The 14,914-nt window shown below is 35.6% G+C and overlaps 2 protein-coding genes across 2 annotated transcripts; both read right to left on the reverse strand.

Annotated features, from left to right (window-relative positions):
- Positions 1–4,269: 4,269 nt before the first annotated feature.
- Positions 4,270–6,162, reverse strand: LOC104234225 (BTB/POZ domain-containing protein At5g41330). Its single transcript, XM_009787767.2, has one exon. It carries the CDS (start codon positions 5,950–5,952, stop codon positions 4,561–4,563), a length of 1,392 nt encoding a protein of 463 aa, XP_009786069.1. The 5' UTR covers positions 5,953–6,162; the 3' UTR covers positions 4,270–4,560.
- Positions 6,163–9,051: 2,889 nt separating this feature from the next.
- LOC104234224 (uncharacterized protein At1g76660) lies at positions 9,052–14,090 on the reverse strand. Its single transcript, XM_009787764.2, has 2 exons — positions 13,752–14,090; positions 9,052–10,673 (listed from the first exon to the last, which is right to left on the reverse strand). Exons 1-2 carry the CDS (start codon positions 13,863–13,865, stop codon positions 9,447–9,449), a joined length of 1,341 nt encoding a protein of 446 aa, XP_009786066.1. The 5' UTR covers positions 13,866–14,090; the 3' UTR covers positions 9,052–9,446.
- Between the last annotated feature and the right edge of the window lie 824 nt (positions 14,091–14,914).

A 14,914-nucleotide genomic window follows, 5' to 3' on the forward strand; every position in this document is an offset into this window, starting at 1 on the left:
TAGGAGATGGAATGAAAGTTTTACTGGAGTCTTAAAATATTTTTAATGTTTGGTTGTAAAGATGGTATTAATACTAACATATTAAACTTTATGGTATAGATCATTCTTTTTGATTATCCGCGCATCGCGCGGGTACTAATACTAGTTTTGTTATTAATAACAAAACCTAACTCGTTCAGTTAGTCGTCTAAATACTTAACTTGTTAGTTTAAAGGTTTAACCAAATAATGGAAGTTTGATGCTCTCTTTACCTTAGTCCATTACTTCAGCAGAAATTATTCTTCTCCATATAAGAAATTCTTTTATCTGCAGAAATTCAAAGCAGGAAGACTAATTCATAACTGGAGTAAGAAACACAAATTATTTTGAGTTTGGTGTTAAATAGTTTATTTAATTCATGGCTAAAGAGGATTTATAGTACTCAAAATTAAATGCTTTTTAGTATTAAAGATAATATTGGAATCGGTTTCCTAGTTTCTGGTTAGAGTAGCTTTTGTACTTTTATCTACGTTTAACACTCATACATCACGTAGTTACTTGAATTTTGAAATCTTCTCGCCTCAGTCTCCTCTCCCTTCCGTTCAAGCTGAGATGATAACACTCATACATCACGTAGTTAAATTCATATATGTTTGATGTTTTTTTAATGTATGAATTATGCACTTCACTTCTTTTTGCACCTAGAAAACAGTGAACAACACAAAGTTATTGTTGGAAGATATTTTGACGTTTTAGAAACATTCACAACAAATCAGATGTTGTCAGGAACGGCGAGGACCCTCCTATTTGCACCTATGATCTTGTGAAAAAACATGGTTAGTGAGGATTCATATAGCCGATACCAACTTGTTTAGAACTGAGGCATAGTTGTTGTAAAAATACATGTTGGCTCAAACCGCAAAACGTAAACCGCTAGGTAAAAGTCATTGAATCCATTCATGTCCTAGTATTTCCAATTTCTGTTTTAACCACTTAGACAGTCACCATTAACCTTTTGAATTTGAATATGAGGAATCATAGTATGTATAACATTGTGTAAACCATCTTCTTTGGCGTATATATCGACAGCGGCGGAGCTAGGATTGGAAGCTTATGAAGTCGAGATTTTTGTATATTTAGGTTATTGGGTTCAAAGTTACTTTTATACATATTAAATGAATTTCTTAAGGTAAATCCAGAGTTTGGACCAAATTTATTGGGTTCGGCCAAACCCGTATATCGCATTTTAGTTCCGCCCCTGTATATCGATGGATTCAAGTGGTAAGGAGGCAGCGCCAGGATGTGCGGATTAAGAACAAAGTCTTGTATTTGAGTGGAAGCAGGGTAGAGGAGTAGGCCAACTCTCCCCTGTGTTTCGGACCTGGCCTAATACCCAGAGAATATTTCAGTTATCAAAAAACTCACATGTATTACATATATATAGATTCAAGATTCAACTTCATATTGCATACATAGCACTACTGCACTAGTCTGAGCAGGGAAATAGTGGTAGTTGGTGTTCATCTTTTGCAAAATACACATTATCCAATACATGCAGGAAATGGATTGCTTGGAAGGGAAAGAGCAAAGGAGTGTCATCAGCACAGACACTCCACTTTCTCAACCTTTTACATCGAAGGACGGCCACTGCTGATATTGAATATCCTGGCGAGATTGATCAAGATCAAATGCTCGAGCAGATGGACAGTGAGGTTTCACCTGGAGGGACTCAGCGTCTTCGCCAATGATGAGGGAACAACGGAGTATTGGTTAGAAAATGTTGACCTATTCAACATCAGGAAGGAGGGATTTGCACCTTCTGTATGCAGGATTTCAATTTCAGGAGATGAAAGCAGGGCTGAAAAAAAGTGGAGGACTAAAGAAAATAGTCGGTAGTTGCTGTAGTGAATTAGAGTTTATTAAAAAAAAAAAAAAAGGCAGCCCGGTGCACTAAGCTCCCGCTATGCGCGGGTCCCGGGAAGAACTGGACCACAAGGGTCTATTGTACGCAGCCTTACCCCGCATTTCTGCAAGAGGCTATTTCCACAGCTCGAACCCGTAACCTTCTGGTCACATGGCAGCAACTTTATCAGTTACGCCAAGGCTTTCCTTGAGTGAATTAGTGTTTATTGTGTAGGAGAAAAGAATATAAAAACTAGTGAGACATCTTTTACATGTTATGTGTAGACAGATATTTTACAGTTCAGCAACTACACACACGGTTTCGAGCCCTTAGAATGAAAACCTCTTGGTAGGGAATATTTCCTCACCGACTTTAGTCCTAATTAGTAAGGCAGTGGACAGAGGCGAATCCAGAATTTGAACTTTACGGGTTCAGATTTGTATTTCTACCACGTCCCGTCTAATTTAATGGATTCATATTATCCTAAGCTTGCTGATTTGACTGATGTCTAGATGCCAAAGGCCAAAACTTTGGTAAAGCTGATGCCAATTTGTGGCTGTAAAACAACATGACAATAAGTCTGGTAATTGAACAGATTGTATAGGATGCATAAGACAGAGATTTGGTAAAGCTGATGCCAACTTGTGGATGTAAAACAAGATCACAATTAACATAAAACAGAACTAAGATCCAAATAAAGCTTCCTCACTTCTATCCTTTTCGATATAATATAATATCATTGACTCAGTTATCCGCGTATTTTTCTATTCCTTAGATTTCTATTACTATCTGAATATTTTTGTTCTGGTTATTCTATTATCTTATTGGTATTACTGTTTGTTTCTTGGATTTTTTTGGCTACGGCGTTTCTCTCTCTATTCTGTTGTGATTGATTATACATGTTTGCTTGAGTCGAGAGTCTATCGGAAACAGTTTTTATGCTCGCACAAGATAGGGTAAAGTTGCATACACACTACCCTCCCCAGACTCCACTTGTAAGATTATAGTGAGTATATTCTTGTTGATGTTGTTGTTGACTCATTTTGCACTTTCTCTAACGAGGTGTCTCAACTAGGTGACAATTGAAAACGAGACTATTTAGTAACTGAAGTTTACTATTGATTTGGAGCATTCATAAGGGAAAAGACAAAAAAAGGATGGTTTTCCTACTGACAAAAGAGCAGTATTTTTTCTTACTTGTACTGTAACAACAACAATCTAGTATAATTTTATAAGTAGGGTCTGGGGAGGGTAGTGTGTACCCTGCCCTGAGAGTAGAGAAGTTATTTTCGATGGATCCTCAGCACAAATCTTTTCTTACTTATCAGATGTTAATACTCAAACAGTTTGCATGAACTCAGATTATCAACTAACACCAATAGTATTCCTTCTCTTTGCTAATATTCTATGGATGAAAAGCAGCAGCACATAAGACAGTCCAATTTAGTACTACCCTTATCATATATTGGGTATAATTTGGTATGCTTAATATCCAATTTATCATGCAATGGTTTAAATACATTATGATTAGAAAATGGCAGTTCGGTGCACGAAGCATCCCATATTTATGCAGAGAAAGGGCCGCCAGCCCAAGGGAGTGTGATGTATGCAACCTATTATGCAGGATTCGGGAAAGGGCCGTCGAGTGTGATGTATGCAACTTACCTGGTGCAAGCATCACCAGCTGATGCTTCAGCTTTACTATTAAAATTTGTTATTAATATATGGCATATTTTTTATTTGACTCTTGAATAAATAAGATATGATCACACATTATGCAGATACCGAATACCAGGTGAGAAACCAAAAAAGACTATAAAAAGGAGAAAATCCAATGGAACTGTATTTGGGGTGATTTGGCTATTATTGAGATCTATTCTAAGCAGACCCATAATGACAGAATCAAGTGAAAACTAAGAAACAAATCCACTTGTATAGTACAAAACACATATAACATGTGCTATATATGTCCCAACAGCCAGCAAGATTTTCTGGTTAGAATAAGGAGCCCTGAATCTCACAGCAAATTCAGACCCAAACAACTAATGACAGACTGAAATTGAAATAAGCAACAACAACGATAACAATAAACCCAGTAAATTCCTATAAGTGGGGTTTGGGGAGGATCCTCGTGCCGAGAGTCTACTGGAAACAACCTCTTTACATTCACAGTAGGGTTAGGTCTGTGTACTATTTACCCTCCCCAGACCCCACTAATAGGACTATATGGTAATATATACGCAGACTAACCTTACCCAGAAGGGTAAAGAGGCTATTTCCGTGAAATTGAAATAAGAAGTCACAAAAACTCAAAAATGGGAAGGCTGGAAATTGTGACAGTGGAATTATACACAAGGAAGAGAAAAACAAGCTCTAGATGGAAGATATTGCCAAGCATATTATGTTTTGATATTCCACCCTTCATATACATACAATTTTTTGCAATGAACTAAAGAAAGTATTTACAGATAAATAAATAAATAAATAAATAAGAATAAGAAATTGAAAACAAGGTAGTTACTAAGTAAAAAAATTCCAGCTAATCTACTCTTCCACCAACTGAGACCACTCTTAAAAGTTGCCGCGCGCTGATTGGGCATCTTCATTCAAGCGACAGTATAGAAGAAGAACGAAACGAAGTGAGAGGCCGGGGCAAGGAAAACCAAAGCTTGCAAAACTTAGAATCCCCTTACTGAACTCTGCCAAACTTCAACAAATTGCTGATCTTTTCTTGTAACAAACATTTTGTTCCCTCCAAAACTGAAGTGTGTTATCTTATTACCACAAATATCTTTTGCTCTTCCCATTGAATTTTTCCTAAAAACTCTATCTTTTATAGAATTACCAATCAAAACCTCTGACCATAATTCAAGATTTCCTCCTTTACTACAAAATACTTGATTTCCATGACTCTCAATCTTACATCCAAAACCTTCTTTTTTACCATTTGTTACCTTTCTCTGATCACCAAGACAAGTCCAAGAATTCTCACCACCAATATTCCTCAAATCAGAAATGAAAACTTCACCCGAATGCACGCCAACTTTCAAAATGGCGGAAAGATCATCCGAAACTGTACAATCAGAGAAACAATCAACATTTTCCTTTATCTCCCACACTACATTCCCTGACCTTATATCCCAAAATCTAATATTCCCCCTTACACCAGAAGGTCCACTATGCGATCCAGCGGCCATCAACAAGTTATGACTAGAAATCCAACTTAATTTAGTAGCTGGAATTGCTGAATCCAATTCAGCACCAAAGATTTCATAATGTCCAATCTCAGCAACAGGCCTAAAACTATCGTTAAGATCATATATCATAATGCAGTTAGAATTTCTCCTACTTGATTCAAAACTAGTAAACAAGAAATCTTTTGAGGATCCTATTGCTTGTACTGTTGAACCAGATTTAGTCACATTTTCCCAATTTAATGTCTCCTTAACAAACCCTTTACTTACATCAATAATTTGTAATCCTGAAAAATCAGTAGCACCAGCTGCAACAATACTAGGGGACAAAGATAACATAGAATCAATTCCAGCAAATTGAGTCAAAATAGTAGATTTTCTCTTAAGTGACCAATCAAATGAAGTGATTTTACAACCATGAGCAACTTGAACTGAACCAAGTTGAGTTGTGGAAATAGCTGTAGGTGAATCTCTACCACTTAAAGGCAAAATAACAGATTTTTCAAGATCAAAAGGCTCAAACTGAGATGGGTTTGATTGAGAATTTAATAAAAGATGTTCTACACCATAGAACTGAGATTCAAAAATCAAATCTTGAATATCAAAGGTTTTAGCTTTTGAGGGTAAATTTCCAGTTCTTAAAAGGGAAAGTAAAATAGAGAAAATTTCAGGGTCTCTATCAATAAAAGGAAGGACACCATCATTAAAATTGGTAATTTCAGAAAGAAGGGATTTTGAACCTGATTGCTTTAAGGTCTGTTTGGTTGTTTGAAAAAGCTGACCTCCAACATCAATGGTGATAATATTTGAAGCTGAATCAATGGAGTTTCTTGAAAAATTATAAGAAAGAGGATTAGATCCAGCAAAAGGTGGCATCTTTTTGAGAATTCAGAAAGAATCAGAACCAAATAATTTTTTCAAGAAAATAAAGTTGGGATTTTTGGAATTCAATCAAAGGAAATATAAAGACTCAATTTTTATTGAAAATTTGGTAGTTTAGGTAATCCAAGAATGTTGCTTCAAGAGTATATATAGGGACTTGATTTTCTAGAAAGTTAAAGTTGGGATCTTGGAATTCAACAGACTAACAAAAAAAGACTATTATTTTTAGACTATTACTATTATTTTTAGAAGTTTCGTGGTTGGATGATGAATGAAGAATGGAGAAAAATAAGGGAAAATTAAGTTATTAAAAAATGTGAATTAGCTAAAAAGGGGGCTCTAGAAACTAGAAAGTCAAAAAGACAGAAGCTGGTCAATAATGGCTTTTTGTATTTTTGTTTCTAGAATTTCAAGTAGTTGACTTTTACTGCACGAGGGTTAATGTAGTAGTCCAACTTAGACCACATTTTTGTTTTTATTTTTTGTTTTTTTAGGATTTTTTATTTTTTGGTTTGGGAATGGTTATGAAAAGTAAAGGAAAGAGGATTATATGACTATAGTTAATGATCATTTACTTTTTACTGTTCAATCAAGAATTTGAATAATAGCTAAGGCTAATTTTGAAAAAATTATATTGTATAGTCATTCTTAAAATAATAGCCGAAATATATATTTTTACATATATATATATATGTAAAAATTAATGATCTTTTAGTTTTTACTGTTCAATCAAGAATTCGAATAATACTAAAGGCTAGTTCTTTAGGAAAATTATATTGTATAGTCGCTCTAAAAATAAGAACCGATATATGTGTGTGTGTGTGTGTTATATAAAAAACAAGATATAAATTTTATATACTTTTGTGGCTATCAAATATAAATAGTTTCGGTTGCGAGCTAAACGTAATTTTTGCCCTAGTCTTTTATAATTAAGTTCATCAAATGAAAGTTTAAAAAAAAGTTGAGCAAATAACATTTATTGCCATTCGCGCCAAACCTATAACATCCGATAGCCCAAAATTACAATACACATTTTATAGTTCAAAATAACTCCAGTGGCTAGCCCAAAAGTACTGCTTTCTTCTTTTTTCTTCAGCAATTCCAATTTTTGTTCTGTGATTCCTCGATTGAGCTCTTCAGTTTCTCGATTCTCTGTTTGATCACATCGTTCTCGTGAAGAAGTTGGGATTTCTCTTGCTCCAATGCCGCTATCTTTTGTTTCAGTGCAATGTTTCGTCGACGGCGATCTCCACCGGTGCATCATAATTTATGATGGGTTAAGAGTTCACAAAGTGTTGATGAAGAAAAGTTATTGTTTTTTTTAAAATAGCTCATGTTATTATCCAAAAATATTTTTTCCCGTAAAAGCTTGGTCAAACACCACAAATATCTATAATAAATGTTTCTTTAAAAAATAAATTCTCAAAAGTTTGGCCAAATAGGCTAAAGTAACCAGGGTGACAATATTTGAGATTATATTTGCTTCATGCAATAATTCCTATTGAGTTTAATTTCTATTAAAAAGAAAAGGTTTTTGTTTTTTTACAAAAAAGAAACAATATTGGCGGCGCCCACTCATGTGCGTAGCTCCTCTAGTCAGCCCCCAAATTTTAATGCACAATAGTCATCATGATTCTTCAGTAGATAAATTAAGACCCTTAAATTATATTATATTTTTTTAAATCAGCTTTGATCCAATCTTAATTTTTATTTTAGCTTAAAATTTGCACAGGGTATATTGGAAACAATATCTCTATCCTCGCAAGGTAGGGTAAGGTTTGTGCACACACTACCCTCCCCAGACCTTACAGTGTGGGATAATACTGAGTATGTTGTTGTTGTTGTAATTATCATGATAATACTAAATGTAATTAACTTCTAATAATAAATATTAAAATTTCTGCCAACACATGTTAGTTACTCACAATTAAAAGGTACAACTCATATTTGCATAGCTTGGGGACCAAACAATTTTGGTAGTACCCACTTTTTCATATGCGTAGCTCCTCCTCTTGTCAGCCTCCAAATTTTAAATTTTTAATGCTCTCATTTCTTAGCTGTAGTTTGGCAGCTACATATTCCTAATCACCTATCTTCCTTGTAATTTCAGAAGTTTCTTTTTCCCACAAAATTTATTGAGAATAGAAAAAATTTAACTAGGGTCAGAAAACCATAAAACATCAAATTTGTGACATATATATGGAAGTGTTACAAATCGTGAATTGCACCAAGAATGTGGTTTAACAATCCATGAAATGGATAACCAGAATTGTTATCAATACGCTAGACCAAAATTAAATGCTAACGAAGAAAATAAAAGCTAAGTGACTTCTTCGCATATGCTTAAACGTTGGTGGACAGAGCTACCCAACATATGTGTTTGTACAAAATAGCAAATACCCGGTAGAATAATCAAACTAACACAAGATTGCGCAAACACTACCATTACACGGGGGGGGGGGGGGAGGATTCATGATGGATTGAAAGAACACAAAAAAGATTAACAAGAGTCTTAGCTTGTGCTTGACTAGGAGTGGCAAACGGGGGTCGGGTCGGATATGGTTCGGGTTGAAAACGGGTAATGAAAAAACGGGTAAATTATCCGATCCGACCCATATTTAATACGGATAAGAAACGGGTTAACTGGCGGATAATATGGATAACCATATTATTCATGACTTTTGCATATGATCACTTTTGGGATAATTCTTAGTCTCCCTAACTTGAGGAACCTCCAATTTGAGGTTTTACAAATGTAAAAGTTAGACCCAGTGGTTATCCATTGGTTATCCATTTTCTAAATGGATAATATGGTTCTTATCTATAATTGACCCATTTTTAAATAGTTCGTTATACAACCCATTTTTTAATGGATAATATGGGTGGTTAACTGTTTTCTTTGAACCATTTTGCCAGATTAACCCACAAGACTTGGATTGGCAAGCTGGTTGTCAAATTTAAGGTTGGATTATTAATAGTTAGTTGAATTTTGGTTTGAAATTAGCTAGTCTACTATTCCATAAAGTATGGCTTGGATCAGATTTTTAAGTCTTAATCTTATAAGCAAATGGACATTTGCTAATTCATGACAACTTGGTGAAGAAAGATTGTATTCCAATGAAAACTACATGAAGATTATCATCATCATCATCTGCTACACTGTTCTAGCAATTATTTATGTTTTATACATAAAAGATGAAAAAAGCTAAAATGTAGATTCTAACTAGTTAAATGTAAAACTCTCACTGAGGGGAGCAAAACTAGTTTATCAAATGGTAATTCCTACAATGCATCCCTAAGTTCAGGAAGTGCCCAAAAAACAGCCTTCGCATCGGTTCCTATATCAGTCCTGCTGCACTTCAACACCTCATCCTTGTACATTTTGATACCAAGAGTTGCGGTATTTGCTGCTGGTTGTATATGAAATTTCGGGCAGCTGAGCAGCAGCTTATTAGTATGGTGTGGACTTACCAAAGCGATATAACCAGTTAGCTGACGCCGGGCTGCATCATAGGGAAGATCCAGTTATTGCTTGACCCACCCTGCTTCCCGAGAACCTTCTCGTTGGCCCACCAATCAGAGCCAATAGTAGCTTTATCAGGATATCCTCCATCCACATTGTCAAAGTTAAATTCCTTTGAGGATCCAAGAGTGATCGATCTTTGCTTCTGGTGCCTCTGTCCATCTTCTCCATCAGCAGAAGATCCCTCACGTGTTTCACTGGAAGGCTCATTCCCGTCGCACTCCTGTCCATTTGACATCTCAGCCAGGTTTGCCTCTTGTTTAGTGTTACGCTCTACATCCTGGAGAGACATCGATCCAGTTTTCATTAACATCGTTGGCTTCTTTTCCACACACCTCACTACGTCTTCTGCAGTTATCTCGAAAGAAACTCTATGGTCGACCACTGTTAGATCATTTTTCCACCCATTAAGCGGCTTCAAAAGACGAGGAACACCAGAGTTCTGATGATTGAGAAGGAAACTGTCATGATACTTGGGGTATACTGCATCAGGGGTCAAAGTCCCAGATCCTTGCCGTGATCCCCATTCGTGAGGGGCTATCTTCTCCAGGTTCAGGAACTGAGGGCGTCCAGGATTAGACTCACTGTCAAGAAACGGAGATGAGGTTCCAGATACAGAAATGGCTGACCCAGGCGATATCAAATTGCTGACTGGACTCCCTGGTTGAAGTTGATATGATTGAAATTCATACTGAGCAAAAGGAAATCTATTACCAGCATCAACATTTTGGTGATTGGGGTCAAGAAGCTTAGCAAATGGTACCTCAGGCGATGAGGGTGTAGTCAAGTGGACTGACTCAGGTGGAGGGGTAAACGGAGCAGTTGATGGTTCAGTGGTGAATGTAGAGAATACAGGTGGAGATACCAGTTGAGGTTCATGAGCATATGGCCCAATAGCAAAAATCGAGGCAGGTCCACTGGGAGAATATGTAGACATAGAGGAAAGGCATTTCGAGCCAACTGGTGAGTGGGTTGCGGAAGGAGGTTCTGATGGCAAGAAAGAAGCAGGAGATGAGGGAGGGGCAATGAAGGGAAGCACTATAGAAGGAGCTTGAGTTGAATTATCAGCAGCAGGTCTATCTGCCCCAGGGGCTGTTGTTTCAGGAACAAAAACTGCATGTCCGATTCGCTTTGTCTGTTTCTGAGACCCAAAACACCAATACATGCTCCAGCAGCCTCCCCATCTTCGTTTCTGTAGGACCAATTTGAAGTGCAAGAGATGATGAGATCTTCTAATAAAATAAACAAGTAACTTCAAAGCATTATGAAGATGTTAACACACAAAGTAAGTTTCTTCAGGAAAAGACCCGAGAGCAGAGAGGACAGTGAAGTAGAGAAAATAAACAACCTTTTTTCTTGATGCTGTCTTAAAACAAGGATGAGTGCAAATTAATCGTTCCTTAGAATCAAATAGCCAAGGGAATAAAAGCAAAGAATAGACACAAAGAACCTTGGAGATGTTAGCCCTTCAATAGAATTGAACAATCGAAGAAAATCGGAAAACAGATGATCTAATCTAGAGTAATATTCAAAGAGCTGAGAGAAATTATTATTAACCTTTAAGAATTATTAAGTCAGTCCACTGGAAGTCAACAGGCCTGGTCCTGGCTAAGGCAAGATGAGGTTTCTAAGCAAGGAACACCAGACAGCAAAGCGGGAATAAAAACACTTGAATTTGCAAATGTCAAAAGAGTGTTAATCAAAATGAAGGGGATGCAGGAAAACTACCCTGGTGGACTTCTACCTTGCATCCTTAAGGTGAAAGGTTCAAAAATTCCCACCGCCTCATTCCACTTCTTTTCCCTTTTCCCCTTTCCCCTCCCAAAAATATTATAAGAGAAAGAGGGAAAAAGAACTCTACTAAAGTATCATGCACATTCTAACATGCTAAGATCAATTGTAAACGTACAAGAGCATTGAGAAAATTATAAACAAAAGAAAATATTAAAAAAAATACGAGGCACCAGAAAACAAAGTAACTAGTATTTGTACAATTTGTCCAGAACTGACTGGGGAGTATGACTACATGCCAACCTACATCTGTTTCAAGCAGAGGTCGTTTACTTAAGTGCCTCACATGCTGTGGCCTCTTCACTTGGCCTAGGAGGTATATCAACTCGCTCCTTGACTTTGACTGAAACTGGGAAACTGGCTATCATTTCAGCCTCATTTAGCGAAGCTATTCTACAATTGCTCTAATGAATTCAGGGAAGAGTTTTGATATCACAAACATGTACACTTCTAGCCTTTTGGAACATATTTAGACCTGTGAATGAAGCAATTTGAGGTATGACACATTATCATCTTTGAGTAGGGATCTGAGACTAAAACCAGTGAGCACTCTATAAACTGACCGCAGGCTTTTTTGATAGGTAATGTAATTTTTATTATAATAACAGTACCAAGAATTTTTGCTACAACACTCTTTCTGCACCAAAAGCAGAAATCACATAAGCATCTATATTTTACACAGAAATATTTTCATTTTCTTCAAAAATAGAAATGCAGGTGTATTATATTAACTAGTAAGCTCAGTTGTGTAAATTCAACCGGTGGAAGAATATGATATCAGCATTTGTTAAATCTGGAACTTCCAAGATTTCTGCTTGCTTGAAAACGATAAATAACTCGACCCTCTGAATTGCATAACTGTGTATCGCATCTCTGCATCGCTTTAAGCAAGAAGGAACATACCTAATAACACTTTTTGATAGATAGCATTTTAGAACAAGATTAAGAAAAGATTACTACAGTTGACATGGCTGTAGATGCTACTTATGGATGAGAAGGAATGTGGTGCCACCAGAAAAAGAGTTCATAAAGTGATAGATTTTTTTAATTTTGGATTGATTAAAAAGAAAGAAAAAATGATCTATGTATTACATCACTATATTTAGTAGAACTTTTGTTTCTCGTCACGACGAGTCGCCTATTCCACTTCATTGAAAGGGATTAAAAACAGCCATTGCTTTATCTCCTTCTCTTTCTTTCCTCTCTTCAGACATAATTCAAGCATTTGCAACCATATCTCTCCGAGTCCCTCCTCTCTCACTCACTTAGTCCAAAAAGTATAAGTGACACTCCATTGACAGCATGCATATCACAAGGAGTGAAGAACTGAAGCATATTATCCAAACTTCTTAGTAATTACCTGTCTTACCATCACCAATTTCCAACAGGGGGTAAAGAATACTTTTTGTTATGAGGGGGCAAAGAATACTAACACGAACTTTCTCAATGATGACACTTTTCTTTTAGTGAACTGCCATTCCAGAGAGTAATTTCTGTCATTGCGATTTTGTTTTTTTTTTATGACCAAGAAATCCGTTTGGGGCCAACCCTTACGACCAACTGCTGACTTCGAAACTTGGGAATAATGGGCTCGCCCCTCCATCCTTCTCCACTTAAATACCAGGCTTAGTTCGCATGGCGCAAAACGTGTGACCTAAGTCACGAGTCCTTCAACCTTTGCCACTTGAACTAAGCCATGGGGCCTGTCATTGTGACAATTATCTGCACAATTCTTGAAAAGTTCCAAATATTTGCTATACAGAATGTAAATTGCAGATGTATCCCAAATTCAGACAGCGGAGACAGCATTAATACCAATTACAATTTTTCACCATGATATACCAAGAAATTTCCAATTAGAAGATTAAATAACTCACATAATTCTTCACCAAATATGACACATCTCTGTTTTTAATGCAAGGGACAAAAAATATACAAAAGTCCCCTGATCTATGAATCTTCTTTGCAAAGCTTCAATTTTAACAAGCTAGACACCACCAAAACGCTGCAACTAATTTAACTTTGAGATCAAAAATATTAATCACGATCTACAAATTCCAAAAAGGAAACAAAACTGTAACCAGATTCAAATCAAAGCGAAACGCAAAACGATCTATAAATTCCAAAAGACAAAAAAAAAACAATGATTTTTTCGTCAAACACACAATGATGTTTAGACTCCTAAAAAAAACTGTAACCGGATTGAAATCAAAGTGAAATACCAAATGACATTTATAAGTAGCAAAAAATAATAATTAACTGCGACTGGATTCAAATCAAAGCGAAACACAAAATGATACTTAAAATCAAAAAAAAAAATCGTAGACAGATTTAGATCAGAGTAAAACACATAATGATTATTAAATTCCGAAAGAGAAAAAATGTAACTGGATTCAAATCAAAGTGGACCACAAAACGATCTATAAATTCCAAAACATAAAATTTGCAGTAACCGAATTCAAATCGAAGTGAAATTTACCTGAACGTAAGCTTGAGGAACACGATTTTCAACCGAAGCGATCGCAGTAGCAGCAGCGTTTATAGTCTCCAGAGTCCTATCCACTCCTCTTTGCTCTCCGTTCACTCGTCTCATCTTCTCCTCTCTTTTACACAACAAATCACCTCAATTCCTAAACTCCGACGACTCCTCAGCTCTACAACATCGCCAGACCTCACTTTTCCAATCGAAATACCAAAAAAATTTATTTTCTCAGACAAAAAATCAAAGTAACCGAACAAATTTGGAGAAGATGAAGTTGATTTCTTCAATATTCATTCTGGAAAATGTACACATATATATATATATTGTTATATATTTAATATTTTCATATGTATTATGTGTATGTATAGGCCATGGCCATGGTGGCTTTGGAGGTCAAACACGGCAATGACTTTAGCGTGATTTTTCTATAATTGGGAGTTATTATTATTATTAAAAGGTAATTAAAAGGTTAATACAGTGATTGTGAAATGACGATAATGGCCTTCTTTGCAATTTAATAGAGGCAGGATGAATTGGGTGGTGTTTCACCTGAATTTTGCTAGCCACATTTAATGTATTTTCACTTCTTTTTTTTTTTTTTAATTTAAATTTTATTTAAGATTTAAGATTTTGGTTTTCATTATTAAATACTAGGAGTACTACTTAACGTTGTCGAATATGGTTGGTTTCGTTTAACAAAAGAGTTGAATTGAAAAATATATATTGATATTTTATTTGAGAAAAACATTATTCCTAATCTTTGTGAGGGGAGTATAATATAGCAAGAATAATATTTTATTACTATCAAATGACATTTTAAACCGAACAAATTACCAACTATTATAGTGTATTCTGGATTTTTAGTTTGCAAGTAACTAACGAATTCAACACAAGGACTGGCTTCGGCCAGTTACTTTTATCAATCTCTTGACATATATATATTCTACATCTCAATATTTGAAATTTGGCATCACAAATAGAATAGTTTAATTTTTATAAACTGAAATCAATTATGTCTTGAATAGATCAAAAGAAACAATCTATTCGCGTAAAATATTTACACAAAATTTATAATTTATCATAATTGAGTAATGAATTAAATTGACAAGTAACTAAGCATGTCATTAGGATTTGATATAAACACTAGATTAAGTCATTCT

Source organism: Nicotiana sylvestris, chromosome 8, assembly GCF_000393655.2.
Source record: "Nicotiana sylvestris chromosome 8, ASM39365v2, whole genome shotgun sequence".
NCBI lineage: Eukaryota > Viridiplantae > Streptophyta > Magnoliopsida > Solanales > Solanaceae > Nicotiana > Nicotiana sylvestris.

What these genes read in the sequence shown, in the direction of transcription:
- LOC104234225 (XM_009787767.2), bottom strand. Translation starts at nt 5,952, where the DNA reads ATGCCACCTTTTGCTGGATCTAATCCTCTTTCTTATAATTTTTCAAGA.
- LOC104234224 (XM_009787764.2), bottom strand. Translation starts at nt 13,865, where the DNA reads ATGAGACGAGTGAACGGAGAGCAAAGAGGAGTGGATAGGACTCTGGAG. An exon ending in TTCCTCAAGCTTACGTTCAG is followed by an intron (nt 10,674 to 13,751) that starts GTAAATTTCACT and finishes TTGGTCCTACAG; the next exon opens with AAACGAAGATGGGGAGGCTG.